Below are 24,951 nucleotides of genomic sequence, written 5' to 3' on the forward strand. Positions count from 1 at the left end.
TCTCTTTCATCATCGTCTTACTTCTTTTTTTCACGTATGTATGTCATGATTGTGGCGAGTGGACTCGAGGCTGTGTATCTGTACCTATCCTATGCATTTGTGTAATCTGTGGGGAATGGAATGAAATGAAATGAAGTTAAATGAGAAAGTGTTGGTTCTTTTTGTCTATGTTCTCTTGCGGCTATGTGCGGAGTTGATATCAAAGGGAGCAGCAGCAACGAAATGATCGATTGCCGTCTTAAGCATGGCCAGCTAGTTCATTCAACGATGGATTGATATCACAAACAAGTACGATTCATCTACAGGTATCACATCCATCCACGAACAACCCCCATCACTCCCCCTTCCTCTTCGCCTCCATCAACCTTCTATACGTATCAATAATCGTCAACCTCTCGACCCCCAACTCCTCCCTCTTCCTCAAACTCCCCGCCTTATTCGGCACATTCCCCACACTCACCGTCGCCCCATCCCTGACCTTAAAAATCTCCCTTGGCACCCTCGTAATCTCCGGCGGCGCCTGCACAACATCATGCAGTCCCGTCTTCTGCTTTCCCCTTCTCTGCAACGCATCCCAAAGATCCTCCTCCTTGCTATCCACCTCCCCGACCACCAACTTCCTCCCCTTCTTCTTCCCCTTCTTCCCCTTCCCACTCACCCCCGCCGCCGCCTCCTCTTCTCCCCAAAGGGCCTCATACTCATCCCTCTCCTCCTCCGCAAGCTCCTTCTCCTCTTGTTCTTTGTCGCGAATCCGCTCCTCCTCCTTCCGCCACCCGGCCTGCAGCCGCTTAAGCTTCTTCTCGTGCTTCGTGACGCGGTGGTCCTTCACGCCCGCGATCTTCTTCCCCGTCTTCTGCAGCCCGGCTAAGGGGAGCGCTTGGTTGACGCGCGACGAGAACTCGGAGAGCCGCTCGCCGGGGAGGATCTTTAGTTGCTGGGGGGGTTGCGTCTCGCTGTTCGTCGTCGTATCCGTTTCCTTTGTCACAGCCTCCTCATCTTCGTCGTCTTTGGAGGGTTTCTGGGGGGGTTTCGCGCCCTTCTTCTTCTTAGGCGGAGCGATTCCGTCGTCGAGCCCGTTGCGGTGTCGACCGGTCTTCTTGAGCTCGAGGAGCCGGGAGAAGGCTTTGGGCGTGTCGTCCTTGCCGTACCCGGGGATCGTCTTTGCTGTTTTTCGCTTCTTCGCGCTGCGTGCGTTTTGCGTGTTGGAGACTGGGAGGGATGTTGCGCGGGTTGTGGGGGGGAGTTCGTAGCTATGTTATTGAATTGTCAGTTGTGAGTTGGGATGGGGGATGGGGAGGGGAGCGAGGGTGAACACGTACTGCGACTCATCGCGATCGATTGCTTTGCGCTTGTGTTTGTGTGGCATCTTTGCTTTTCACTGTGCCGTTTCGTTGTTGGTGGTGTTGTGTTTATGTGGTGGTAGGTAGTTGTACTCGAAACTTTTTTTTTCGGCGATGCGAGGGCAGGGCAGGGCAGGCCCTGCGTCAGTGCTAAGCTTTTTGGAAAAGCGGAGGGTGGGCTTGGCGGGGCGTGTGGTTTGTCTTAGATTCCTGGACCTAGGGCTTAGTTGGAAGGGTTGGATGTATATGTCGTGTCGTAAAATTGTTTGATTGTTGATAACTACATAGATGTCTAATTATCTCATTTGCGAACTTGATTTTATTTTTTTTGCTGGTTGGAGAGGAAGGATGTCGGTATGAATGGATGGGATGGAAGGAGGACCCACACTATCCCCACACTTTGGAAGTATGACCGTTGGGTTTGTCGATATTGTGTATACGCGCGCAGATATGGATGGGTAGATACGCTTTACAGTTCGCTCTAATTGTCAAGAACATATTCATATAACCGTACCGTCTGGTTGAAGAAAACATCCTGTTCACCACAAGACATGTACTCACTGCAGCATTACACCCTTTCGTTAATGTTAGACCACTCAATTGAGGTTTGGCAATACAACCACGCCTGCCTACTATGGCTATGGAGTACTGGCTTTAAGGCCACGCGTTGGAAGACAGATGTTCACATCTGTGTATGAGAGCTATGAAGGTAAGTGAGCGCGTAGATATACGTTACAAGTCACCATGTATGATACTATCTATAGCCTCCCCCTACATTTTCAATTCCCACCTCCAGCCGCAAAGTGCCACTCCGCACCGCACCGCACCGCACCGCGGCGCCGCGGTGTGCGAATGTGCGAATGTGCGGGCGCGTGTACGTCATTATGGAAAGGTTAGGGAACGAAATATGCGAAGTATCCGACGCGTACGAGCTATAGTCTATGAAGCGAAGTGCTATGGAGTGCAGTGGAGAATCGATATACGAAAATGCCCCCGACGACATCCGGCGCATGTATCTCATTCCTTACTCTTTCTTGATTATTTCGGGGTGTCTGTGATGTTACATTTTCTGTACGCCTTACGCGTCACTTCTGAGGCGGAGCGTGGCCGCTTCGAAAAGATCTATTGTTTGGGTCGAAGGGGTGTTTGAATGTTTGATATTGCGGTTTCGCCGATGTGTTTACAGCGTAGGAGAGGAGGCGCTAGTTCGTTTTGGGTATTTGGGAACGCAGGCAGCGTGTAGCATAGCAGGGCACTCAGGGCTAGGAGGACGGTTTTTGGGGGGATCTGCTGCTGGATCAGGGCAGGGTTTAGGACAGGGTCCAGTACTCAGATTGTGAGAGCAGCTTGCTAGGGATCTCGGAGGTAAGTAATTAATTAAAGCTGATCTGCGTGTGAAGAGCGGGAATCAATGTGGTACCGCCTACGAGTGAGTATGTATGTGTGTATCTGTAGGTTTAGTTCAACTGGTAAGAAAAGGGAGTATGGGCATAGAAGCGCTGCCCACACGTTCTCTCTCTGTCTCTGGCTGTTGCTGCAGGATAATAATCCGTCGGGTTTGGATCCGTTGGTAGGATTCGAAGTGTTGGTGGTGAAAAGGACCGAAAGGTTCCAGACCCATCGCTTGGTAGATTTACCCTTGCCCCTACCTTTCACCTCCGCTACCTGTTCATCTTGCAATTCACGCATACGAAGAGGCGTGGTTGTTTTGTTATTTCCTTGCTTTGTGGATAGTATCTACGCCTCTTACTCCTTTCCTTCGCCTCATGGTGGAAAGGAAGATTGCGTACGTCTGGTATGAGATGGTACTACCGTGAGGGGGGCTAGTCCTCCAAAAGGCAGCCTGTGGCGCGCCGCATGGCAAGGCACTCTTTGATGGAGGATTATTGAGGGGATTAATTGTCTGTGTTCCGTCCAGTCGGCCGTTCTATGGCGATGCTGCTGTGGTATGGGGTAAATTAGCGTGAGCAGGTACCTCGTCCTCGAAAGCTTAGGTTAGTTAAAGTCGTGCTCGTGCGCCACAACTGCGTTTTTTATTATTACCGGTAGTCTGGAGGGTAGTGGGATCGGATCGGATGGAATGGGATGAGGCGTAGGTGGGTTTGAAAAGGATAGGACGGGAAATGGTGTCATGATTGTGAAGAAGCTTAGGGTATTGTGTTGTGTTGTGTCGTGTTTTGGAAATGCCCGGATGTTCAATGCCGTGGTGGGTGACTGATGATGATTATGACGGTGGTGGTGACGATGAGGATGAGAATGAGGAGGATCGCGGATGCTGCATGGTGTTAATTCGGAAAATGTACGTATCCTGCGTGACATTGACTGCTACTATTATTATTTGAGCGATATTTTGATATTTGGTCGTGTATAGCTCGGAGGTAGGTGTGGCGTGGAAGGACCGGAGAAAGGATAGAACAGAACTACATAACGATCTATCCGAGCTTGGTGGGATTGGGGAAAGTAGAGGCGCGATTGCGTGGCTGGTGAGCCAGATAGCCGTTAGGGACTGTCAGTGCGTGAATTCTTAATGGAGTAGTTGGGTTTCTGTGCTGACGAAGTCACAGGTAGTAGGATGAGGTCAAAGCAGATGATGGAACGGATGGATGATGATGTATCGGGCGTTAATTCTTGCGGAATGGGGAAATGGTGAAGATGTGACAACGACGGTGCTAGTGACAGTGACAGAGTGATGGTGAGACGGAGAGGAGGATCAGGGTCCGCGTGATGAGGACTTGATTATACCATACAGAGTGTTTGGTGAATGGTGATGACTTTGTTGATGCCCGGATGACGATGTGTAGACAGCATAGAGCATTGATGGATGATTGTGTGAACATGTGGGTGTGCGCCCGCAACGTGAGTTTCGATATTGAATGATAGAGACTGACCAACCCGGAGTCGAGCGGTCGGATCGTGGGTTTTGCGGCAGGTGGGTAGGTGGGTATGTGGGTAGGGAGCACAAGGATCTGGGATGGTTCCCTGTGCCGTTGGAGCATGATGATCGTAAGTTGCATATCGTTTTGGCTGGTTAGTGTCAGGGTATTACGATGTTTGGAAGTCCCCTACTCGTACGGAGCACTCAAACAAACAATTGGTGCAGGTTGTCATGATGGGACCCTGTGTGGAGATTCCGCAAGCAGCTTCGTGTATTATCCACTCACTGTAGGTATTGTATTGTATAACTACTGTTGGCGTTGTTCTAGCTTCATTGTTCGGACCGGGTTCGCTTGTAGTTTTCCTTTTCGGCCGGTAGACTCCAGAGGATGAAGAGGACCAGGCCTTGAGCAGAGAAAAACAAGACGGAGACAAGCCATGACAAGACTGACAAGAGAGTTGGCTGGTAGAGTAAGAGAGTTAAGAGAGACAAGACACGAGGGGAACTTGTCCCACGATGATGGTCTACCCTTGCTGATTGGTGCATTTCCGCCCTTGGAGGCTTGATCTTGCCCCATGTCCGTCCTTCGTGCCTTCCTCCTCTTCTCTCTACCAGTACCAGATGCCCCACCACCGCCCATTCACCCAATTCACCCAATTCACCCACCCACCTGCTGGTTTAGAACACAACACAACACTCTTTTACTCTCACACAACGAAACATTCCTCTGTGTCCCATTGTGACCTTATTGTCTCATCTGTTCTGGAACATCCGGTACGATGGAAGCATCTGTCCTCCTCGTATCTACAATAATTGTCGCTGAGAGTGTTCAATGGGTTTGGCCCGTACCTACCTGCCGCAATGGACGTGCACAAGCCATGGAAGCGAGCGTGTAGTTTCTGTGCAGGTGTAGCGGCCACCATCACGAACTAGATTCAACAGGATACAATACACTGAATACTGAATACTGAATACTGAACACAGGCTGTTGGGTTTTCTTTCGTTAGAGTATGTTGCAGTGTGCCCTGCCCTGTAGTCAGTGCAAGGCAGGGCAGAGTGTGATTAGTGCGTGTGTGATTGATGATCCGTATAGCGCAATAACCATAACCAGACCAGCCCCCGGAGAATGTCCCTGGTCTTTCTCACCCTCCCCTCGTCCATGATTGAGTCTATTTTCCTACATTTACCAGTAGCCACTAAGTGTATTCTACGAGCAACTCGACACTCACGGCTCAGATAGTGCAATGGTCCGTCCAGGTCCAACATCCTCGTCCAATCCTCTCCCCTCGTCCCTCCACGTCCGGCCCCTGCATCCCGCCTGCGTCTGGATCTCAATATCGACCACTGTAGTGTAAACCTGCGTGGCGTCTTCCGGCATAATCTTTGTTTGCGCGCTTGTCTGCTTTACTCCGGACTGTCACTGCTCACTGACTGACCCAACCCATTAACCACTACTAGCCACTACTGATCAGTCAGTAGTGGGTAGATTGCTTTACCTGTTATGTTCCCTGGTACTTGACCGACTACCGTGCGTGCGTGTGTGTGTGTGTGAATTGTATGGTAGAGTACTCCGTAGTAGTAACTGTTTGATTGCCTTGACTGACTGGCCCGTTCGAGTCTACTCTTCTCTTCTCTTCTCTCTATGGGATGGATAGTATATACCTTCGTCCTTCCCTCTTGCCTCTTTTCTTCACCCTCTCCCCTTGAGGCCGCTCTCTCCCATCCCCATTCACGCTCTCGCCCTCACCATCGCCCACACCGATTGCTACCATCCTCACCTCTCTCTTCTCTCCCTCTCTCCCTTCGCAAACATCAAACTTCGTCCTCCCGCCCTCAGTCCCTTTGTTTTGCGCTCTCATCCAATCGCGCTTGCTACCCTCCAGCCGACTTCGACTTCGACTTCGACTTCGACCTCGACCTCGACCTTCCCATAGCTGACTCGAGGTTGATCAAGAATTAGCAACAACAGCAACAGTGTCGTTACGTGTTGGGTTCTCTGTTCAACCTTCACTCACACTCGTTTCCTATCAAAGGATCTGTCTTGCCTCGCCTATCTTTTCTACACAGCAGTACCTCGCAGGAGAAGAACATCCCTCCCTCGTCCCGAGGTGTCTTCCTTGCTCGCTCAGGGTCCAAACATCCCCCGCGGCCGCTCGCAACTGGAACCGATCGCGCCGACCACTTTCATCCCAACCATCCCTGATTGGCCACACGGTTTCCACCAATCACGCCACCGCTTCGTCAACATACCCTAACTAACAGTAATGGCTTCATCTTCGCGGTCCTCTACCGACTACTCCGTCGACTCCATTGCAAATTTGAAGGACGAGGCCTCTGGCATGCTCCTTCTCCCCCTCCAGAACGCTCCAGTTGTCTCATTACGTTCGCTAGAGGATGGTAATTCCAGCTACTCTGACAAGAATCTATCGTCAACTAGTCTCTGGGCTCGCTTCCTCATGACACTGCGACATCGCAATGGCGCCCGCTCACGGTCGGCGGAGGAACATCCACTACAACTCGGCGAGAACAAACTTCTTCTTGAGAACCAGCAAGTCAAGAGAGCCCCTCGCCGAGGCTGGGTCTGCAAGGCTCTGTCTCTTCTCATCGTAGCAATCCTGTGCTTCTTGTAAGTCTTCTCTTGCTTTCTTGGACGACCTTCCGCTTCTTTCCGGTCTGCTCGAGTCCAGATTCGACATCTGCAATCCACCAAGACGACCGCCGAGGACTGAAAACCTGTTTGATCGATCGCAACAAATGCTAACAATCAATGGCAGTGGCATCACCCACCTCGTCAATGTCGCATTGGCTCTGGTCAACCCAGTCTCTGACGACCAAGACGTCGCGCTCCCAGCAGCCTGGAAGCTGGATTCAGGCGCCGTCGATGCAGCAGCATTGGCAAACCTGACAAGAGACGTCACCCCAATTCCTTGCCATTCGCACAATGATTATTGGCGAATGGTCCCGCTGTACGACGCTCTTCGATATGGCTGCACTGGCGTCGAGGCCGACGTCTGGCTATTCGATAATGAACTCTTCGTCGGTCACGACACGAACGCCCTTAGTGACGACCGCACGTTCCGTTCCATGTACGTGGATCGCCTTGTGGAGCTCTTGGACCAGCAGAACCAGCAGAACCGCTTCACTACTCGAGACCCGGAAACCAAGGTAGTCAACGGCATCTTCCAGACCGCACCCGCGCAACCCGTGGTCCTGCTTGTCGACTTCAAGAACGACGGCCGTGCGATTTACCCAGTTGTATTATCCCAGCTCGCTGCCCTCCGCGAGAAGAACTATCTTACCTATTACGACGGCACGACCCTGCACCAAGGACCCATTACCGTGGTCGCGACCGGCAACGCCCCCTTCGATCTCATTAGTGCCGAATCGACCCGTCGCGACATCTTCTTCGACGCTCCTTTGGACAGGATGTACGAAGACCCCAAGGCGCCGCTCGAACTGCCCCCTGCACCCACGACCACCACCTTGACCCGCGGTCACTCGAATGCCGCCCTCCGCATCCGCGATGGCCAAGGCACCGTCGGCACCTCCCCCGACTCGAACTTCACATCCGAGAACTCGTACTACGCATCCGTCTCCTTCGCATCCACGGTTGGCACCCTCTGGTTCGGTCACATCTCCCCGGCCCAGCTCGACCTCATCCGCGGCCAGATCCGCGGCGCCAAACGCCGAGGCCTCAAAGTCCGGTACTGGGCCACCCCTAAATGGCCCATCTCGCTCCGCAACCGCGTCTGGCAGGTCCTCATCGAGGAGGGCGCGGACTACCTAAACGGAGACGACCTCAAGGGTCTTACGCGGGTCGATTGGGCCGCCAAGAGACACCACTGGTGGCTTGGTGGTTGAAAGCTCGGGTCGTGCTCTTCAACTAGTTATTCTCTTTTCTCTTCTTTAGATGTATTTGGTAGCATCACGGCATGGTGTTTTACGGAGTTTGGATCTGTTCCAAGACAGGAACATTGCATGGATTGCATGTACGATGGATGTATGGATGGATGGATGGAAGGACGGATGTACGCGATATACCCCCCGGAAGACGTAGTATTTCTTATTCTATTCGAGGAACATTTCTCTTTTGCATGGCTTGCTGAATGAACGATCGAGGACGGGATGTGAGCAAAGGAAAGGCTAGATGTGTCGTGGGTGTAGATGTAGCATACGAAAGAGTTCGAGGAATCGACGCAAAAGGCGTGGATAGAAAATTCGATGAATACACTTTGCAAATGAACGTTTCTTGAAGTTGATAACCAGCCGGAGCTCACTCACGTGTACATATAAGTATCTACCCATCTAACAAACCCACCCACCCATCCAACCCCCCAACTCACCCTACGCAACATAGCAATACCCCCCACCCCCCTCCTCATCCCTCTCCAAAAACTCCTTCTCAATCAACCGATCAATATTCCTCTTGATCCCGCCGACATCCAACGTGCCCCGACTCCTCGTCACCTTGATCGTCTCGGCCACCAACTCCGCGTGTCCGATCCGCCGCCGCGCCTTCATGATCCTGACAATGGCGGCTTGCGTCTCGTAGTTCCTGTCCTGCGCGACCCGCTCGTGCGTCTCTTTATTCTCTTGGGGCGTCTCCTTGAGTTGCACGGTGTTGATTTTCACGCGGTACTTTGGGTCCGTGAAGGAGGCGTTGAGCGTGAAGACGTCGGTCGGGGCGATCTCGCGGCCTTTTGGGTGTTTAGTCAGGGGGCGGAGTTTCGCGCAGGCGAGGGACTGGAGTGTGCGGTTTAGCTCTGCGGGGGGGAGGGATGTGGATTCCGCGATTGTGGTGTAGGGGATTCGAGTGGTAGGGTCGGAGGTGTTGAAGAGGAGGAGGACGATGGCTTGGAAGGAGGAGACGATGAGTTCTTTGTTGCCGCGCGGGAACCTGGCGCGGAGCTGGCAGTGCGCGAGCGAGTGGTGCCAGGTTAGTTTTCGGCCGGAGTGCTTGGAGGCGTAGTGTGTTTCGAAGGCGGAGAGGGTGGTGGAGATGGAGGGGGGGATGAGGACGGGGATTTGGGGGTAGGTGGGCCAGGCGGAGGCGGAGAGGATGGAGACGGTGAGGTCGAAGGGTTGGGGGTTGGGGGTGGTGTCGCGGGAGGCGAGGAGGGTTTTGTAGGACGTCATTTCTTCTCGGGACAGTTCGATGTCTTTGAACATTTGCTCGAGGTTCGCGGTGAAGCCTGCGCCGCATTCTGTGGGGGCCGGTTGTTAGCAAAGGAGGTTCAGGTGAGGAAGGGGGGGAAGGGGGGATTGTGAGATGGATGACATACCGGTCTTCAGGCGGGCGAGCATGCTTCGCTCTGCGTCGGCGCTGGCACTCCTGCCCATGAGGAGTCGACGGGCGAGATCCTTCTTGTAGAATGCTTCGAACACTGCCTTTCCGTGCACGAACCGGAAGAGGTCGAGCACTTGGTCGAGCTGGTTGTTGACCTCCGTGTCCTCGTCGAACATGACGTCCTCGTTGTCTTCTTCCACGTCGGCGGCGGCACCATCAGCAGCGGCAGGCTTCTCAGCTTTCCGACTCAATTGTGCTGGAATGGCTTTGGCGCCGCCTCGCAGCAGCATGTCGACGTACTTCGCGATCATCTCGCCCGGCTTCGAGTTGTCGGTGTTCCAGGTCGTGCTCGTCTTCTTGGTCTTGTTCATGAAGGTCTCGAACGACTCGCGGAGACCGTGGCCGAGCTCGGCGTTCCGGTGGAAGGACGTCTTCCAGATGGTGTCGAGTTGGCGCTTCAGGGTGAGGAGGTTAATGACCATGGTGTCCTGCTCTTTCTCGTTGAACACGATCGCCGTGCCGGTGTCTTCGATCCATTTCGATAGTGCTTCTTTGAGGTTGGATCCGAGGTTGCGGCGCTCCAGGAGGTCGTAGAGTGATTTGAGGTCCTCGACGGCATTGAGTTCGAGCAGGTCGGCGAATTCGTCTTGGTTGGCTTTGGGAAGTTAGTCATCCGTTCACTCGGAGGGGAGAACGATTAGATATCAAGAACTTACTGAGTCTAGATTCTTTGCGTGAGATCAAATGGTCTTCCAGGAGCGTGACAAGATCCCTTCTCGTCGACCGGTCCAAGCTGAAATGCTCGACTCGCGCCAATTCGCTCTTGATAAGTGCCCGCGAGGCTTTGACATATTCTGCCAAGCCCTTCTCCGAGCTCTCACGTTCAGCCCACTCGTGGATGAAGTTCTGGCTGAGCTCCAACATTCTGGGTTCGAAATGCTTCGTGTAGACGTGCATGTCGTGGAACATCTTGATTGCCTCTCCGAAGGTGCCTCGATCCAGGTCCTTGCCGTCTCTGTCGGTGGCGATGAGATCGCATGCACCGTCCACGATATGGGGTTTGAGCTTTTCGTGCTCGAAGATGATGGAGCGGAAAAGGCCGACAGATATGTCGTGAAGTGAGTCTTGCTTTGGCAGTAGGTATGATCGGTCGAGGTAGCAGAAGACCCAGGCAACGTATTTCTAGCCTTGTTAGTATCGATGATTACAGTAATCAACAGACACAACTCACCATCTGGTCCATCCAGGTCGCCCAAGCCTGAAGCGTAGCCCTAAGAACATCGACATCCTTCCTACCGAGCGTCTCCTTGACCTTCTCTTTCAATGTATCCGTGATATATCTCTTACACTTCGCATCCAACCTGTCACAAGTATCCTTCGCCAAACCCTGACGACACAGGTTCTCAACACCACGATACAGCTCCTCGAGACTGAAATCGATCTTCCCCTGCGCAAACACCGTATCCAATGCTTTATCCACCTTCTCCCACGTCTGGTTCAAGAAGGCCTTCGGATCGATCTTCCTCGCCGGCTTAAAGTTCTTCACCAGCATCCTCTTCGGCGCAGTACCACCAGCGATATTCGGCGTCGCCTTTCGCAATCCATTCTTCTGCTGCGGCGCTTTCGGGCTGGTGTCCGGGCTCGACGCAATGTCGATGACCTCCTTGCCGCTCCGGCTGGGGAAATGGTACATGTTGGCAGTGCTCATGGCGGCGCTTTCTGAGGGGGCCTCCGAGCTTCCGATTCGGGACCGCTTGCTCGTGGGTGAGAGGGCGGCAGTGGAGTTGGGCTTGGGGTGCTGCGTTGTGAAGAGCTCTGTGATCGTCTTGTCCGAATGCTTTCGCTTCAGAGTCGGGGACATTGGACGTTTTTAGTTGTGGTTATGGTACAGGAGTTGGGGCACCTGGGAGGTCGTGGCTCGGAAACCCTTTCGTAGTGATTGGGTCGGGTTGGTGGTGTACACCGATGCGGTGGAATCTGGGGTAGAGATTTCTCAGACTTGAGGGTTTGATTATGCTTGCACCCTTTGCGGTCTTGTCTGTTGTCCGTCCTGTGGACGTGGGTGGTAGCTAGCTAACTGAGGGTCTGAGGTTCCGCGGTAGTGTAGTGGTGGGTCGCTGGATGACGCGACGAGTTTCGGCCGAATCAGCTATTAGAGACGGCGGCCGCTATCGATAAGATCGCCCCGTTGCAGCAACGCAAGCTACTCTCACACGTCACGTCCAATCAGGTAGAGAGTGATTGCTCCTCCGACCGATGATGAGTACGACATTCACGGCCACGGCGGAGCCGAAGTCCGGTTGCAAATGGATTTCTATATTATACTATGGGAGATTTTCATTTTTTATCGTGAGGGGTCGTTCGTTTTTGAATGCTAGGAATACAAAAGCTGCGTTGTCCCAATGGTATCGACCAACTATGCTCTCTAATAAACGCCATGCGGATCCGCGAGTATATCATGTCTGACGAACAGGCTTACCAGCTACTTCTTATCGCTCCTGCTCGTAGGTTGCAAATCATTCATTTTGGTTCAGGCATTGAGAAATATATCATACGAGACTCTAGAAGAGGCTCCATCCTCCCTTCCTCCTCGACTTGCCCTCCTCTCTCTGGGCTGCGTATCGCTTTTCCCGGGCTTCGAGTTGGCGAAGGCTGTCCATCTCCTTTAGGACGTGCTCGAGGAGCTCCTTACGTCGCACAACGTCCAAGTGGCGACGGACCTTGGGGTCCTCTCGTGCGAACCGGTCGATCTCGGATTGGCTGAGACCCCGGCCCAGCCTTGCGTCAAGCTCTCTGGGGAAGATGTAGTAGAACTTCGAGAGGAGCTCGGCATCGAGGAAAAGATCAGCCGTGGTGGTCAACTTGTCTGCTACGGCATCGAGGAAAACCTCTGGGCAGTGGTACTTGTTCTTCTTGGTGGCGCACTGTTTGGACTTGACGGCTAGTAGTCGCATCTTGAGCACATCCACTCGATCGCGGAGGAAAACTGCTTCGCGGCCTGTGATGTTGTTAGAAATAGCGCTCACTACTGGAGGACAATGGCGACTTACCTTTTTGCAGAAGAGCAGAGCTGAAACCTCCAGCGCCACCGATGCCGTCACCTTCAAGTACGACCTGTCCGCTGCGTACGCGATCAATGAAGGCAACTACATCTCTGACCTTCTTCCTGCCGCCAACCTCCTCTTCTAATTTCTTGACGGCTGACTCGCAGACCTTAAGTTCTTCTTTGAGCACGTTCGTGACGTTGTCCCTTCCCTTTGCCCATTCGTGATCCTCAACCTCAATGCGGTATTTGTAAGGTTTAATGCAGATCTCGAGTTCGTCTGAGATGTCGTAGGACAAGTCCTTGAGAATGGAGGTGGAGGCTTCGGTAATAGCCTGGCGTGCGAAAGGATGAGAAGCAAATCTTGAATTTTGGATGAGCCTGTCGATGTGTGCTTGTAGTGAGTTGGCAACAACACTGGTTGCCAGTCTGCCAACACCTAGTTTGGTGAGGGCTGCACTGGAGCTGTCGAGCTTGATCTGCCAGATTTGGTTCTCTCCCTCGGGATCAGCTTTAGCCAGGCTGGCCAAAGGATCGGCGTCGGGAAGCGGCACACTCAAGTCTTCGAAGGGTCTGTTCCAGTAGCGTTGTGCAAGTAGATTCAAGACTTGCTGATCAAGTTCATGCTTGAGCAGCTCACGGACCTGTTGGCGTCCGAACGATTCTGAGAATCCACGGAAAGAGTGCTTAAAGGCATCAAGCGACTCAGCAAGATATGACTCTGCGCTGAGCGGCCGCTCGTTGTACTGGACCTTGTACTCGTATGTAGCCTCTGCAAGTTCTCGCTGGATTGCCTCGCCCGTTGTCTTCAAGCTGGCAGCCATGGTTTGCTCGAGCACCTGCATCAACTTCTTCTTAAGATTCTGCGTGCCAACCTGAAGATGGGAATCCGGTCCGAATGCCTCGTGAGCTGAGAAGAACTGCTGTTCGTTCTTTGCGATTGCATTGGAGATATTTCCATTTCCGCGGTTAAACAGCTTTCCCCCTGAAGTACTGGGAGGAGCCCTGCTGACAACTCCGACATAACCGAGGCGGAGGGCATATTTACGGTCGGTGAGAAGACTGGCACCACGCTCTGGATCCACGAGATCCATCTTCGTGATGACACCAATCGTTCGTTCTCCTCGAGGGTCAACCTTTCGTGATGCACGGAGGGCGGTGCTGTTTGCGAGATCGACATCTGCAGCGGAGATGGCGAGGATAACGTTCGGGGGCTTGAGGTACTTGTTGACTAGTTCGGCAATCTTCTCCTTGAGCTCTGGAGGCTGATCACGACCCGTCACCTGAATGTATCCGGGAAGGTCGATCAACGATAGGTCGGGAACGTTAGGGGAGTAGATTCTGAGTTGGATGGGGTCGTCGGAGACACATTGGCTTGCGGGGACGGAAAGGTTGAGGTCGGTCAGAGTCTTCTGGATCTGGCTGAAATCTGTGACCTTCTGAAGACCCAAGGCGGGGAACTCTCCATACTCGGCATGCGCATCAGGCGTGTTGACAAGAGTGAGCTCGATAGGTCGACGGGTCACCATGTTCGATCCCTTGGGCAAGAATTCGTGACCAACAATAGCCTCCAGAACCGAACTTTTACCCGACGATTGGGATCCGATAACGACGATGGAGGGCAGAGTCAGCGTCTCGGACTGACCCACGGTTTGAAGTAGGCTCCTGATTTCGATCATCTTCTTCGTAAGCATCATCATTTGCTCGTCCCTGGCAATCTTCTCTCCCTCTTCCTTGTCTTCTTCATCTTCCTTGGAGTAGCCTAGAGCTGCAGCCGATCCTGCAGCAACAGTTCCTGCCCCGCTATTCTTGGGTTCTTTGGGTTCTTTTGGATCTTGACCACCGTTTCCGCCGCCGTTGCCTGATGATTCTTCTTTTGCCATCAGCTTCTGAAGCCACTCCGGAAGTTCAACTTGGTCCAGATCCCCCTTCGTCTTGTCCCATCCCCTTCCAATCTGATCGAACACTCCAGACGCAGTTCCAAATGCTCCATCAGCGATTCCTGTTGCACCGTCTTTCGCCTTATTGAATAAATCGACAGCGAATGTTCCGGCCTCTGCATTCCATTAGCCTGCATACACAAATAGAGTAGAATAGGTCCACGCACGTCCAGCCTGATATTGAATGTACGAAGCACCCGCGATGACAGCGCCACCCGCCGCCGCACCCGCAGTTGCAAACTTCGTCACCAGCTTCGGAATAACCCTCGCAAACGAGATCGATCGTACGGCGGGCACATTATGGAGAGCATAGCTTCCCTGTGGCCAGGGGCGTCGCTTTATGAGTCGGAGCCCAGCCTCTGAGCGAAGCAGGCCGCCGGCTGGGATGGTGTTGGTGACGAAGGAAAACGGTCGGGCGCGCGGCGGTGTCGTGGCGTTCCTCGTTACTCGCAGGGCTGTGCGTGCAGCAAGCCTGCCGCTCATTTTGAAGAAATCAGTGCCCGGGTAGCACTTTTAGGGGTCATAGGACGGAGGTGTTTGGTGGGCGGTGTGGTGTGGTTTGGGTTGCGAAGGTGGTGCTGGATAGTGAGATCGGTGTATTGCTGTTTCGTCACCGATGGGTTGCCAAGACGTCCGATCGTGATCGCGGAGGACTATGGTAAATTCATCAAGATATCGCCTTTATGCATGAAATTGAAGAGATATAATAGTCGAAATTCCTGGGGTAATATATATGTAAAGAATCTCTACTCATTTGCATCGAACAGTCCGAGAAGTCTTTTATCAGGCGCGAATTAATTACCAATAGACATGTATACTTTTTCGCAGCCATGACGAACCCATGACATGGGTATAAAGATTTGTAGAGAGCCTCTTCTGACTATCTCCAATCTTAAAATTCATGTTACAAAAAAGGGCTTTGCTTAAGGCGATTATCATCCCCCAAAAAGTCTATGCTGAATGCTATGCGTCGAAGGCCTAAATCAACCAGATGTCGAAGGTAGAACGAAGGAGGCTATATTGGACCTCTCTATCATTTCAAGCAGAGAACAGCTCGCTCACCAAAGTTTCTTAATACCGAGCCCTCCTCCTTGATCATATCCTTCAAAAAGTTTCGTGAGCCTTCCACCTCTTTACTTGCGAATTTGACCAATACAAATCCTCGTACATTCGCTGCACTCCAAACCAGTCCGTCTTTCTTCTCTTGTTGTTGCCTCTTAGCTCTACGTTCCTCTTGAGGGCTCAATTTCTGTTGGGCCGAGTCTCCCCAATCCCTTCCACCTATCCTGGGAAGAGCCTCGAATTCGTCCATGAAGAACTGTGCAAGTGACGAGAAGACAGCGCCGCGGATGATAAGAGTGCCAAAGACGGAGAATCCGTCCATTCTGTCCGAAAGTTGCATATTCGTATGTCCGTTCTTGTCCAAAAGTAGATTATCTCTTAACAGAAGCCTCTTCTTCGCTGCACCCTTCTCATCGCTGGTAACCGTCCAAACTTCATTCCTGCTCTTATATTCATGAATGTCCCAATTCTCGCCACGGGCGGAGCGACCACTCGTGACCCAATCACAGACACAGAGATTACCCTCTCCCTCGTTGAGTTTGTATATCTGTGATTGGGAGAACGCGGTGTGTGCGAATGGTTGCACGGGATCTGGAAGATAGACCAATGCAGAGTGTGCAGCTAGTGATACATTCATACATTGTCGTGACACCAGATTTGGATCCGGGGTTTTAAAGATCTTGGTTGACCCTTGAGTCAAAAGGATAAGCCTAGTCTTGCTCTCTAAGGAAACGGAGAGATTGATGACATCTCCGGCGACTATGCCTCCGCCGTAGGTGAGGAGGAAAACAGTGTGGATGAGGCTCGGTGACGGGTCCGTTGCATTTTCGGTTTTTTCATCTGAAGGTAGTGCTAGAGGGTCGGGTGCAACCAGTTTCAATGGGTATTGATATGAGACCTCCCGGAGTACTGGGGTATTCGGTGGGAGGAGTGCGACGACGATAGAGCCATGCCCAGGCTTTGATGAAGATGTTGAGAAAGGTGACTTGTACGACATCACATCGTCTGAACTTCTACTTTACGCGAGAGAAGATGATTAAACAGAACGGTCGATATCATAAAAGAAAAGAATAATAATGATTGGGTATTTTAAGGATTGACTGCGGTTATGATTGTTCCGCTACCTACGAGACGCTCAAGATGGATGATTATTGCTGTGTATGATGGAAAAGGAATGGTCGGCTAGAGTTGCCGATAAGATAAGAAGGGGTGCATGGGCCAAGCGTTGCCCTTCCTTCGAGGATTTCTCATCGGAGATTCACCAATCAATTTCACCCAATTCCCCTCCCTCCAATCCCACCACCCGTGACTGAAGGAAAAAGCAAGACAAGGACTAAAAGACTAACAAGACCAAACCTGCAGGTCTGCCACATCGCCCACTTTCCAAGCGTCGCGCGTTCGAACCTCACTCATCGCACCAACCCCAATATGCGCAAACCTCTGTGACCAACAACGCACGCCGTAACTCCAATCAAAGACGGAAGGGGGTGGGGGGTGAATGAGAAAAAAAACAGTCGCCATGGCCCGGAGCCTCGATGAGTTAGTCGAGTTTTTACTCGCCGAGATCGCCCTCTGTGGCATGCGAGGTTCGTGTTCGACTCTCGGCTGCTGCCTTTTCGACCTCTTTTTCGCCATTTTTTTAAAAATGAATAGCATTGCGAACCAATTCAACTGAATTTAACTAACTCATCATGCAGGTGCTGGAAGTGCAGACTTTCGCCGCTTCATTTCTAAATTCTTCGAACACACACAACAGAATCTTCCACCTGAAGGAGTCGATCGCTCCTACTATTCAAAAGTCTGGGACTGGGTCCGCCGTCATCGTGATGTCCAAATCGTTTATCGCAAAGAACCTCGAAACCTATCCCTTTCGGAATTCGAGGCTCTTGAACTGCAAGAGACAGGTGCTAATGGAGCTGACTATATCGAAGAACAGTCCAATGCTTCAGCAGAGCCCAAAAAGGAAGCCGCGACTAGTGAAACTTCAACTGCTGACCGTTCCGCTTTCTACGATTCACTACGCCAACGTCTGCTGGCGGAGGGTCTTCCACTTGACATATCCGCATCTGCTGAGCAACATGCAGGTAGTTCTGTATCTTCAGAAACACTAAACGAAGCAAATAGCACGGATATAAGGCGTACAAATGGGTCTGCCTCTGGTCCTTTGTCGCTCCCCTCGCAGCTTCCCTCGGAACAGGGCACTTCTACCGACGATGCACATACGAGCGCAAATGCTCCAGTTGTCTCACAAAAAGCAAGACGACCAAATCCTAACGCTCCAGGCAACCGTCGCGGACCCCGCAAGGTCCCCAAAGGTTTTTTGATGATCAAGCCCACCTTCGATGAACCGTCCGATGCGACGACAGCCCCTCGCATTTATGTTAGTCAAAACCGAACTTGGCAAGCGGTCGCAGGTCATTCTTTGGACCTTAAAAAAGTACCAAGCATGCAGTTCATGCTGCTATCAATCATTGCTGCGTCTGGTCCTAAGGGCATACTCCAACCTGATCTCGTTCGGCAAAGTGGTCAAGACAAACGCTCCGTACCACATAGGACCGACGAGCTGTTCAAGAATGGCTATATAGAGAAGAAGACTGTGCAAGCTAATAAGTTCCGCACGAGTCTTTGCATCCATAGGAAGTTCCTGAATGACAAGCACTTCCTTAATGGACCCAGTACGACCGAGGAGGTTTTCGGCGATAGAACGCTTATCTTCTCCAGCTTTGTCGAACTGCTCCACCAACTTCTCATAGAAAACCCGGTGATTCTTCAAAGAGACTTGAGGGTCAAAATGGTATGCTTTCAATTTCAACTCATGAAAACAAAACTAACGAAACCAGGGCGTTGCCGTAGAGCTTTGGCAGTCCCGTGCCATTAGGACGGCACTGGTACGTTTAGCCGAAACTGGTATGATCTACAGGCGACGCACATGGAAGAATAGTGCGCGAAACAAGAAGCCTGAGGATAGAGACGAATTAAAAGACTCGATCATCTTCATAAAATTGAAGCGGCCACCAAACGAGGAAGATCTGAATAACCTGAAATTCCGCCGTCAAGCTGATTCAACTACCGAAGATAAGAATCTGGAAGACAATGACCTTGATGAAGATGAAGGGCTTGCTTTCGACGATACGACTGGCGAAGGTCGCATCGTGCCACAGTGGACGCCCGATCGATCAATTGCCAATCTGACTTTTGAAATTATTGATCGTGCCGGGGTGGCTGGATTGGACAATGGTAGCATTCGTGATAGAACAACGGGACGGTTCTGGAAACGACCTATCGAATCGTATCTTTGCCGATTGACGGATGCTTGGGAAGAAAGTCAGCCTCCGGAGTTCCGTCATAAGGCCATCATCCGGGATACTGCTCTGACGATGGGTAAACGTTACGTCCATTACCTCTATCGCACGTACAACCATTTTCAAGAGGTGGTCGATTCAGGGAAAACTTCTTGGGCAGTCGTCAGTAAGGAGGCCGCTAAAAAGAGTGCCTCAGAGAAAAAGGGTCGTCCCAAGAAACAGCAGAGCGCTATAGAGCTCAATGAATGGGGTTTCATGGATGTGAATCCATCTGACTTCCAGGGTCGCACTGGTACCGCAACTCTTCAGGAATGCCGTTCAGCTATAGCACCCTCGAAGCGTCGATCGACTCATTGGGATAATGCATTGACAGAGGAGATAGGTTACGAAAAGAAGAAGAGGGGAAGAAAACCCGCTAAAATGTCTTCGATCGTTCGGACTCCAGGCGAAATCTTGTCAACAGAGGAGAAGCTAGCATCCTCTGAGATGCGTCGGATCGAGAAGTACGCCATGAGCCAGGCAAAGCGCGAAGGGAAGATGGAGAAACCGAAACCCACCGAACCCGCAAAAGCCCCGAAGATAATCCAGCCCCCTCGGGAGCCACCCTTACTCTCTATAGAGCAGCGGGTAGCTTTAGGTTTAGCGAGAAGAGGTCGCCTTGGAGCTGATGTAGAGAACCAAATTCGGGAACATCGGGCAAAGACTGGTGATCCAACCGCCATTCCAGATGTCATCACCAAGAATACTGGACCAAGATCCCCATCAACATCGACGCACGAGGAGGAGGTCCTTCAGCCTGAGGGGGACAGTCAGCTGGACAAAGAGTTCGAGCATTTTGATCCTCAGCAGTTGAATGCTGAGCAACCTGCTAAAAAGTCCCGACGCAAAACCGCCGAGCCACTAGGCAAGACTTTATTCACTATGGAGTTCAGGAAAAAGCATAATCTTCCGCTCAAGGGTCGCCTGAAGCAGAGTGTCATCGAACACTACCGCAGCTTGATTGAGGAAGAAGAGGCCTCGGTATCTACCCAGACAAACCCTGAGCAGGGTGACGGCAAAGAGCCACCAAATCTCGCAACGCCACCAGTGGAACTGCATGTCGCTGTCGAGTCCGTCCCTTTTGCAAACCACTCAGAGGTAGAAAATGAAGTTCACGAACGTTCACTTCCTAAAAAGCACAACGATTTAGACCAACCTCAACTACCCGTCGTAGCAACCACCAAGCGAAAACATGACGATGATTCTCTGGCCAATGAAAACGCGAAGAGAATCCGTGTAACACCAGATGCTCAAGTGCTGGTCAACCAAGCGGATGCATCACGCTCAGCAGAATCTTCCGCAGGACTTACTACAAAGAGGTCGCAGGACACAAACACCTTAAATACTCCTCTCTCCGTTTTGTCTCAACCCACCGAGGGAATAGTTGGCGCAGCGGATGTAGCTTCAGGTTCTCACTCCTCGCCCCAGATCGTGGATGGGGCAGAGATTAGTCAAGGACCCGAGTGTACAACGAGTGCAACCCAAGACCCCCAAGCCATCCTGCCAGAATCGGCAGTTGGGTCTCCGTCCCTGGTATCCACCCCTGGTGAAGCCATTGCAGAGGAATCTCCACAGGTGTCGAACTCCCGAGAAGCAGCATCTACATTTGAACAGCGCGTGCAGGAGATCATTCGATCATTCACCACACGCGAGAAACCGGGGCTATACATCAATCCTTTTGCTACTCGTGCGATCCCAAGAGGTCGTCCAAAGAAAGCATTGATGGCGATTTTCAAATTTCCCCAGCTGCAAACATTCGACTGGTTCATATCCAATCCTAGTATTTCTAGCAACAGGTCTGAACCCAGCACACCAAAGTCGAAGAGAACGAAAGAAATCCGAGGACAATGGAAAAAGTCTAAGAGAACTCCGAGAAAGCAACTCACTGCTTCTCTAGAGTCTACACCTGACGTGGAGACGCCAGTATCAGGAACTCCAGTACCAGGAACACCAGTATTAGGAACACCGGTGCCAGGAACACCAGTGCCAGTTCTGACAGTGCCAGACACGCCAGTGTCAGAAATGCCCGTACTAGACACACCAGTGCCGGAAACGCCAGTATCAGAAACGCCAGTTGTAATGAGTATTGAGCCTAGAAATGAGTTGTCTGGACCTGCAGAGACTGAAGAGCGAGTCCAGACATCCGAGGGGCAAGATGAACCTGTATCGGCAGAGATTCAAAGCATACCTACCCCCACGCCGTCTTCCTGGGTTGCAATAAACGCGAGTGCGCCTGTTCAAACTACCCCACAGCAAAGCTCTCATACTACCTTGGAAATAGAGGGGGGGGTAGCCACTCAATCACCCAAACCGGCAATAGACACTCTACCAGCCTCCAATATTGAAGGCCAGAAGACTCCCGGGACCCTAACGCCAGCGGTTCCGACACCCGCTACCGAGGCACCCACTGCTGAGACACCGGCAGCTATAGAAGACGACAATAACCTCTCTGTTATCGCCGAAACAGATACTCATGCGTACAGCCGAAACCGGAGAGCCGCAGATCTGAGTCGCCGTGGAGTGGTACTTGGCAGGGGAACCGTTTGGCAGAAGCGTACATCCTTGATTAAACGTATTCTCAATCTCTGTGGCGGCGTTTTTCCATTCAACGGAGAGGTCGCGCCCCCTTTCTTTACTCTGTGGAAGGAAGCCTACCCGGATGCAGCGGTACCTGATCGTACGACTTTAACAAAGACTATCAATAACATGATTGATGATCCGGAACATAAGATTCGAAAGTTTTCTTTCCGAGTACCTACACCTAGTGGTGCTTCTGCGGAGAAGTTCATCATTGCATTCAAGGATATCGCCCCGACGGATCCGAAGATCAAAGAGCTGCGAAGGAACATGATTAAAGAGCACCCTCGTAAACATTATCCAGACCCAATCAAAGAACACTTGGGTTCATGGGTCGCCGACGAACGCTTGTCGCGCAGGAAAAAATTGCCTGCCATTGAGGACATTGCTTTAAGTGAATTGATACCTGGGACAGCGCGAAAATTACGTGATCGCATCAAGAATACGAAGAGAGCCCGGAAAGAAGAGCAGCTGCAGAAAAAGCAGCAACAAGATGAGATCCGGACGAGAATCAATGCAGCCGCAGATCATAGGTCTAAGGTATCTATTGATATTGCTGGTGCAGAGCGCCCAAGACGTCAAAGACTAGACACACTTAATAGGGAGGCTAGATCTTTCTTGTCAACTGTCCACTTAACGCGTGGTCGGCCTCTTCTGCCAATGACGCGGGATACTCAGCGAGCCAAGTCTCCCGCGCGTTCCGATGCTTCTGACGATATTCCATTGGCAAATCTTCGGCCTCAGAATTTCCAGCGCACCGCGCTGTTGGCGACTGGAGTGGACAAAGAAGTCCAGGAACTATCTGCAGGCTCGGAATTCGAAAGTGAGAATGTTTCCAGTCCAGGCGCCGACCAGGAACCTCAAGCTGAGGGCCAATCCTCGCCAGAGTGTGATTCCAAACCGTTCATGCATGCTTTCCTTACCCCCATGGTTTTTTTCAATCCCTCTAATGGTACTTTCTCTACCGATTTCGACGTTTCCAAACCTGCAGAGAGAGCACGAAAAGGTTCGCACCGAGGTGTGAAACGAGTTAGAATCGCGGACCCAAGTAACGATCAACCCCGAAAGCGACAATACCGGAGGAGAATCAATACAAAGTTTTCCGCAATCCAAGAACGTAATATCAGATCGAGAGTCGATCCGACTCTCGTTGATCGTTTGACAGGTCTAACTGGCGATCCGAAGGGCCGGGCTTGGACGCCTCGGAAGAGAGGATCTGAGAGAAAACCATGGACTCGTGCAAAGCCCATGTCCGAGTACAAAGAGCGGGCGCCAAAGAAGAGTACCGGGCTTCCTGGCCAAGCGGAGCGATTCAAGAAAGTCATCTGTACATTAGTCATTGCATCTTGCATGGCTGGCGAGGAGGGTGCTATCGACTGGAATATCGTTACCAAGGTCTACGAATCTGACAAACGATTCGATCTTCAGAAGACTAAAAATCTGTGGGCGTGGGCACAGAAGAACATGCCTGCCCAAATACAGAAACTCTCTGAATCATTTCAGTCGAAATTCCTTGCAGCGTATGAAGCTGGACAATGTGAAAGCATTGAAGATCCGGCAACCCACGACTGGGCTGCTTTGGTACGATGGGCACTCAGAAATTGCGACTACCCTGAACCTCCCATTCCGAAATCGAAAGATGCACTAAGTGATTTCCTCATAATCGAGTCAGACCACGAGGCTTTCGACCGTGTAGCCTTCAATTCGAGGGTACTGTCAAGTGTTGCGCGGGCTCAGCGGCTGCTCAGATATGCTTATGGTCTTCCTCTGCATAACTCCAATGGCCAAAAACCCAAAGTGGACGACGATCTTCGTGCGCGCTCATGGATTCGTGCAAACACGGCGACACCGCAGGCTGGATATAATGGTAAGGCTGCCCACGACAAATTATCGACACTGAATACCCCCACCCTCGAGCATGCCGTGGATGATCTCTTGAATCAAGGCATCATCAAAGCCAAGAAACTCAAACGACTGTTGCCGGGTCGAAATTACGATTTCCCGGCGTCCCATGCACTCCGATACCGACGCACATTCGAATTAGACGATTTCATGGACGCAAGGGATGGTAAGAAAAAGCTCGATGAAGTTTTTGCGAACGAAGACCCCGAGAAGCGCGTGGCTTCTGTATCTCGAACAGCTCTAAATGGCGCAGTTATGGCGCTTCTCTCCCTCGTCAGTGAAGGCCAGGTGAGATTGGTACCGCATCTACCTCCTGTGAACAATACACTGCGAGCACCAGCTCCACGCATCTCCGTGTGGGGTTTTAGGGAGGGTGACTACACCCATCGTCGTATTGACCGTGCCTGTTTTTTCTGGAATATTGATATCGTCCCTACGTCCACATATCAGTTCGGTAACCCCCTCAACCCATCTGATACGCCGATGTCTGAGCCAAATGTCGGTCCTTGGCTGCCATTGAAGGAGCCCCCACTGCCAGGAAAGAATGATTTGAAGGCACCACTCCCAATTTGGAGCACTATCGAAGGAAATGCAGTTATCTGGCCCTGGTGGTACCGTCTTCTCAACGTTGTTCTACAGGCTATGATGTTCCAACCAGAAGTATCCGCCGCCGAGATACAAAGGCACTGCGTCGACTGTGCAGCCGAGCGGTTCGAGGTTGATCTGGTTCTTCAATGGCTAGTCTCTATCGGCGCAGCAAGTCAATCCGAAACTGGTTTCACAATGAAGAACAATGCATGGGCTGTGTTTGGAGAACAGCTACTCGACCGAGGAAACGACTGGTTTGGAGAGCACGTCAAGCGGAAGAAGAACGTAGAGTTCCGGCAGTCGTGGAAGCTACTGTGGAAACCAGAACAGCCCGAAGGAGAACCAGAAGACCCTGACTCTGGAGCCGATGAGATTCAAATCCCGAAGTTCAGAATCATCGCTGAGGAGAATAGACTGCAGAGGCCTCACCGTGTTGACAGTCTCAGACAAGATAGGAGCAAAGGTAAAGGCAAGGCCAAGGCCAAAGGAAAAGGCAAAGGCAAAGGCAAGGCCAAAGCGAGTGACAAAGCCACGCCGAAGAGTGACACCGAACTCCCTGGCTCAGCTGTGCAGCCAATCCAACCCACGGATGCTGGAGGGGACACAGAGATGGTTGATGCCGACGATCGTCCCTCAGGGGAAGATGTAGCCATGACGGATGCCAATACCAACGATGACCTTGACGCCGAAGGCGAGGTTGATCTAGATGCCGAGGGCGAAGTTGACCCAGATGCCGACGGTGACTACGACCTCGATGCCGAGGGCGAAGACGATCCTGACGCTGAGGGCGAAATCGATGATGAGATGTATTGAGTAACCCGTTTCGTTACTTCAAATAGGAAAGGTATATGGAGGATGATAGGAAGGGAAAATTTGTTCTCTTGCGAGAGTATGAAAGGGGAGGGGATTTGTTTTATGTACCATTATACCCGTGGGGCAACGCTATGAGCACGATATGTCGGTCGTTCAGACATACTGTAAGATTACAATAATATT

General features: G+C 51.7%; 6 protein-coding genes across 6 annotated transcripts; 2 read left to right on the plus strand and 4 right to left on the minus strand.

Moving 5' to 3' along the window:
* Positions 1-219: 219 nt before the first annotated feature.
* Positions 220-1,764, minus strand: BU24DRAFT_486093 (uncharacterized protein). The gene is made up of 2 exons (XM_033533405.1): positions 1,320-1,764; positions 220-1,250 (listed from the first exon to the last, which is right to left on the minus strand). Exons 1-2 carry the CDS (start codon positions 1,364-1,366, stop codon positions 335-337), a joined length of 963 nt encoding a protein of 320 aa, XP_033379717.1. The 5' UTR covers positions 1,367-1,764; the 3' UTR covers positions 220-334.
* A 5,095-nt stretch (positions 1,765-6,859) lies between these two features.
* On the plus strand, positions 6,860-8,217 carry BU24DRAFT_279932 (uncharacterized protein). The gene has a single exon (XM_033522697.1). The coding sequence runs from the start codon at positions 6,970-6,972 to the stop codon at positions 8,074-8,076; it is 1,107 nt and encodes a 368-aa protein (XP_033379718.1). The 5' UTR covers positions 6,860-6,969; the 3' UTR covers positions 8,077-8,217.
* Positions 8,218-8,559: 342 nt separating this feature from the next.
* Positions 8,560-11,616, minus strand: BU24DRAFT_397849 (Cullin-domain-containing protein; the record flags this gene model as incomplete). Its single annotated transcript, XM_033525361.1, has 4 exons — positions 10,734-11,616; positions 10,219-10,684; positions 9,498-10,157; positions 8,560-9,419 (listed from the first exon to the last, which is right to left on the minus strand). The coding sequence occupies exons 1-4, from the start codon at positions 11,361-11,363 to the stop codon at positions 8,560-8,562; spliced, it is 2,616 nt and encodes an 871-aa protein (XP_033379719.1). The 5' UTR covers positions 11,364-11,616.
* A 151-nt stretch (positions 11,617-11,767) lies between these two features.
* Positions 11,768-15,052, minus strand: BU24DRAFT_443734 (uncharacterized protein). Its single transcript, XM_033530600.1, has 3 exons — positions 14,653-15,052; positions 12,553-14,601; positions 11,768-12,500 (listed from the first exon to the last, which is right to left on the minus strand). The coding sequence occupies exons 1-3, from the start codon at positions 14,966-14,968 to the stop codon at positions 12,064-12,066; spliced, it is 2,802 nt and encodes a 933-aa protein (XP_033379720.1). The 5' UTR covers positions 14,969-15,052; the 3' UTR covers positions 11,768-12,063.
* A 366-nt stretch (positions 15,053-15,418) lies between these two features.
* On the minus strand, positions 15,419-16,795 carry BU24DRAFT_279962 (UreD-domain-containing protein). Its single transcript, XM_033522698.1, has one exon. It carries the CDS (start codon positions 16,542-16,544, stop codon positions 15,519-15,521), a length of 1,026 nt encoding a protein of 341 aa, XP_033379721.1. The 5' UTR covers positions 16,545-16,795; the 3' UTR covers positions 15,419-15,518.
* A 271-nt stretch (positions 16,796-17,066) lies between these two features.
* BU24DRAFT_453945 (uncharacterized protein) lies at positions 17,067-24,937 on the plus strand (the record flags this gene model as incomplete). Its single annotated transcript, XM_033531288.1, has 3 exons — positions 17,067-17,133; positions 17,245-18,341; positions 18,388-24,937. 3 exons carry the CDS (start codon positions 17,067-17,069, stop codon positions 24,766-24,768), a joined length of 7,545 nt encoding a protein of 2,514 aa, XP_033379722.1. The 3' UTR covers positions 24,769-24,937.
* Between the last annotated feature and the right edge of the window lie 14 nt (positions 24,938-24,951).

The sequence above is a fragment of the Aaosphaeria arxii genome (genome assembly GCF_010015735.1).
Source record: "Aaosphaeria arxii CBS 175.79 unplaced genomic scaffold BU24scaffold_9, whole genome shotgun sequence".
NCBI lineage: Eukaryota > Fungi > Ascomycota > Dothideomycetes > Pleosporales > Aaosphaeria > Aaosphaeria arxii.

Excerpts from the sequence above, each read along its gene's own strand:
- BU24DRAFT_486093 (XM_033533405.1), bottom strand. The coding sequence starts at position 1,366 with ATGCCACACAAACACAAGCGCAAAGCAATCGATCGCGATGAGTCGCA. Across the intron at positions 1,251-1,319 it reads ATCGATCGCGATGAGTCGCA|CTACGAACTCCCCCCCACAA; the intron begins GTACGTGTTCAC and ends TCAATAACATAG.
- BU24DRAFT_279932 (XM_033522697.1), top strand. The coding sequence starts at position 6,970 with ATGCTAACAATCAATGGCAGTGGCATCACCCACCTCGTCAATGTCGCA.
- BU24DRAFT_443734 (XM_033530600.1), bottom strand. The coding sequence starts at position 14,968 with ATGAGCGGCAGGCTTGCTGCACGCACAGCCCTGCGAGTAACGAGGAAC. Across the intron at positions 14,602-14,652 it reads CATTCAATATCAGGCTGGAC|AGGCCGGAACATTCGCTGTC; the intron begins GTGCGTGGACCT and ends AATGGAATGCAG. Across the intron at positions 12,501-12,552 it reads CTCTGCTCTTCTGCAAAAAG|GCCGCGAAGCAGTTTTCCTC; the intron begins GTAAGTCGCCAT and ends ACAACATCACAG.
- BU24DRAFT_279962 (XM_033522698.1), bottom strand. The coding sequence starts at position 16,544 with ATGTCGTACAAGTCACCTTTCTCAACATCTTCATCAAAGCCTGGGCAT.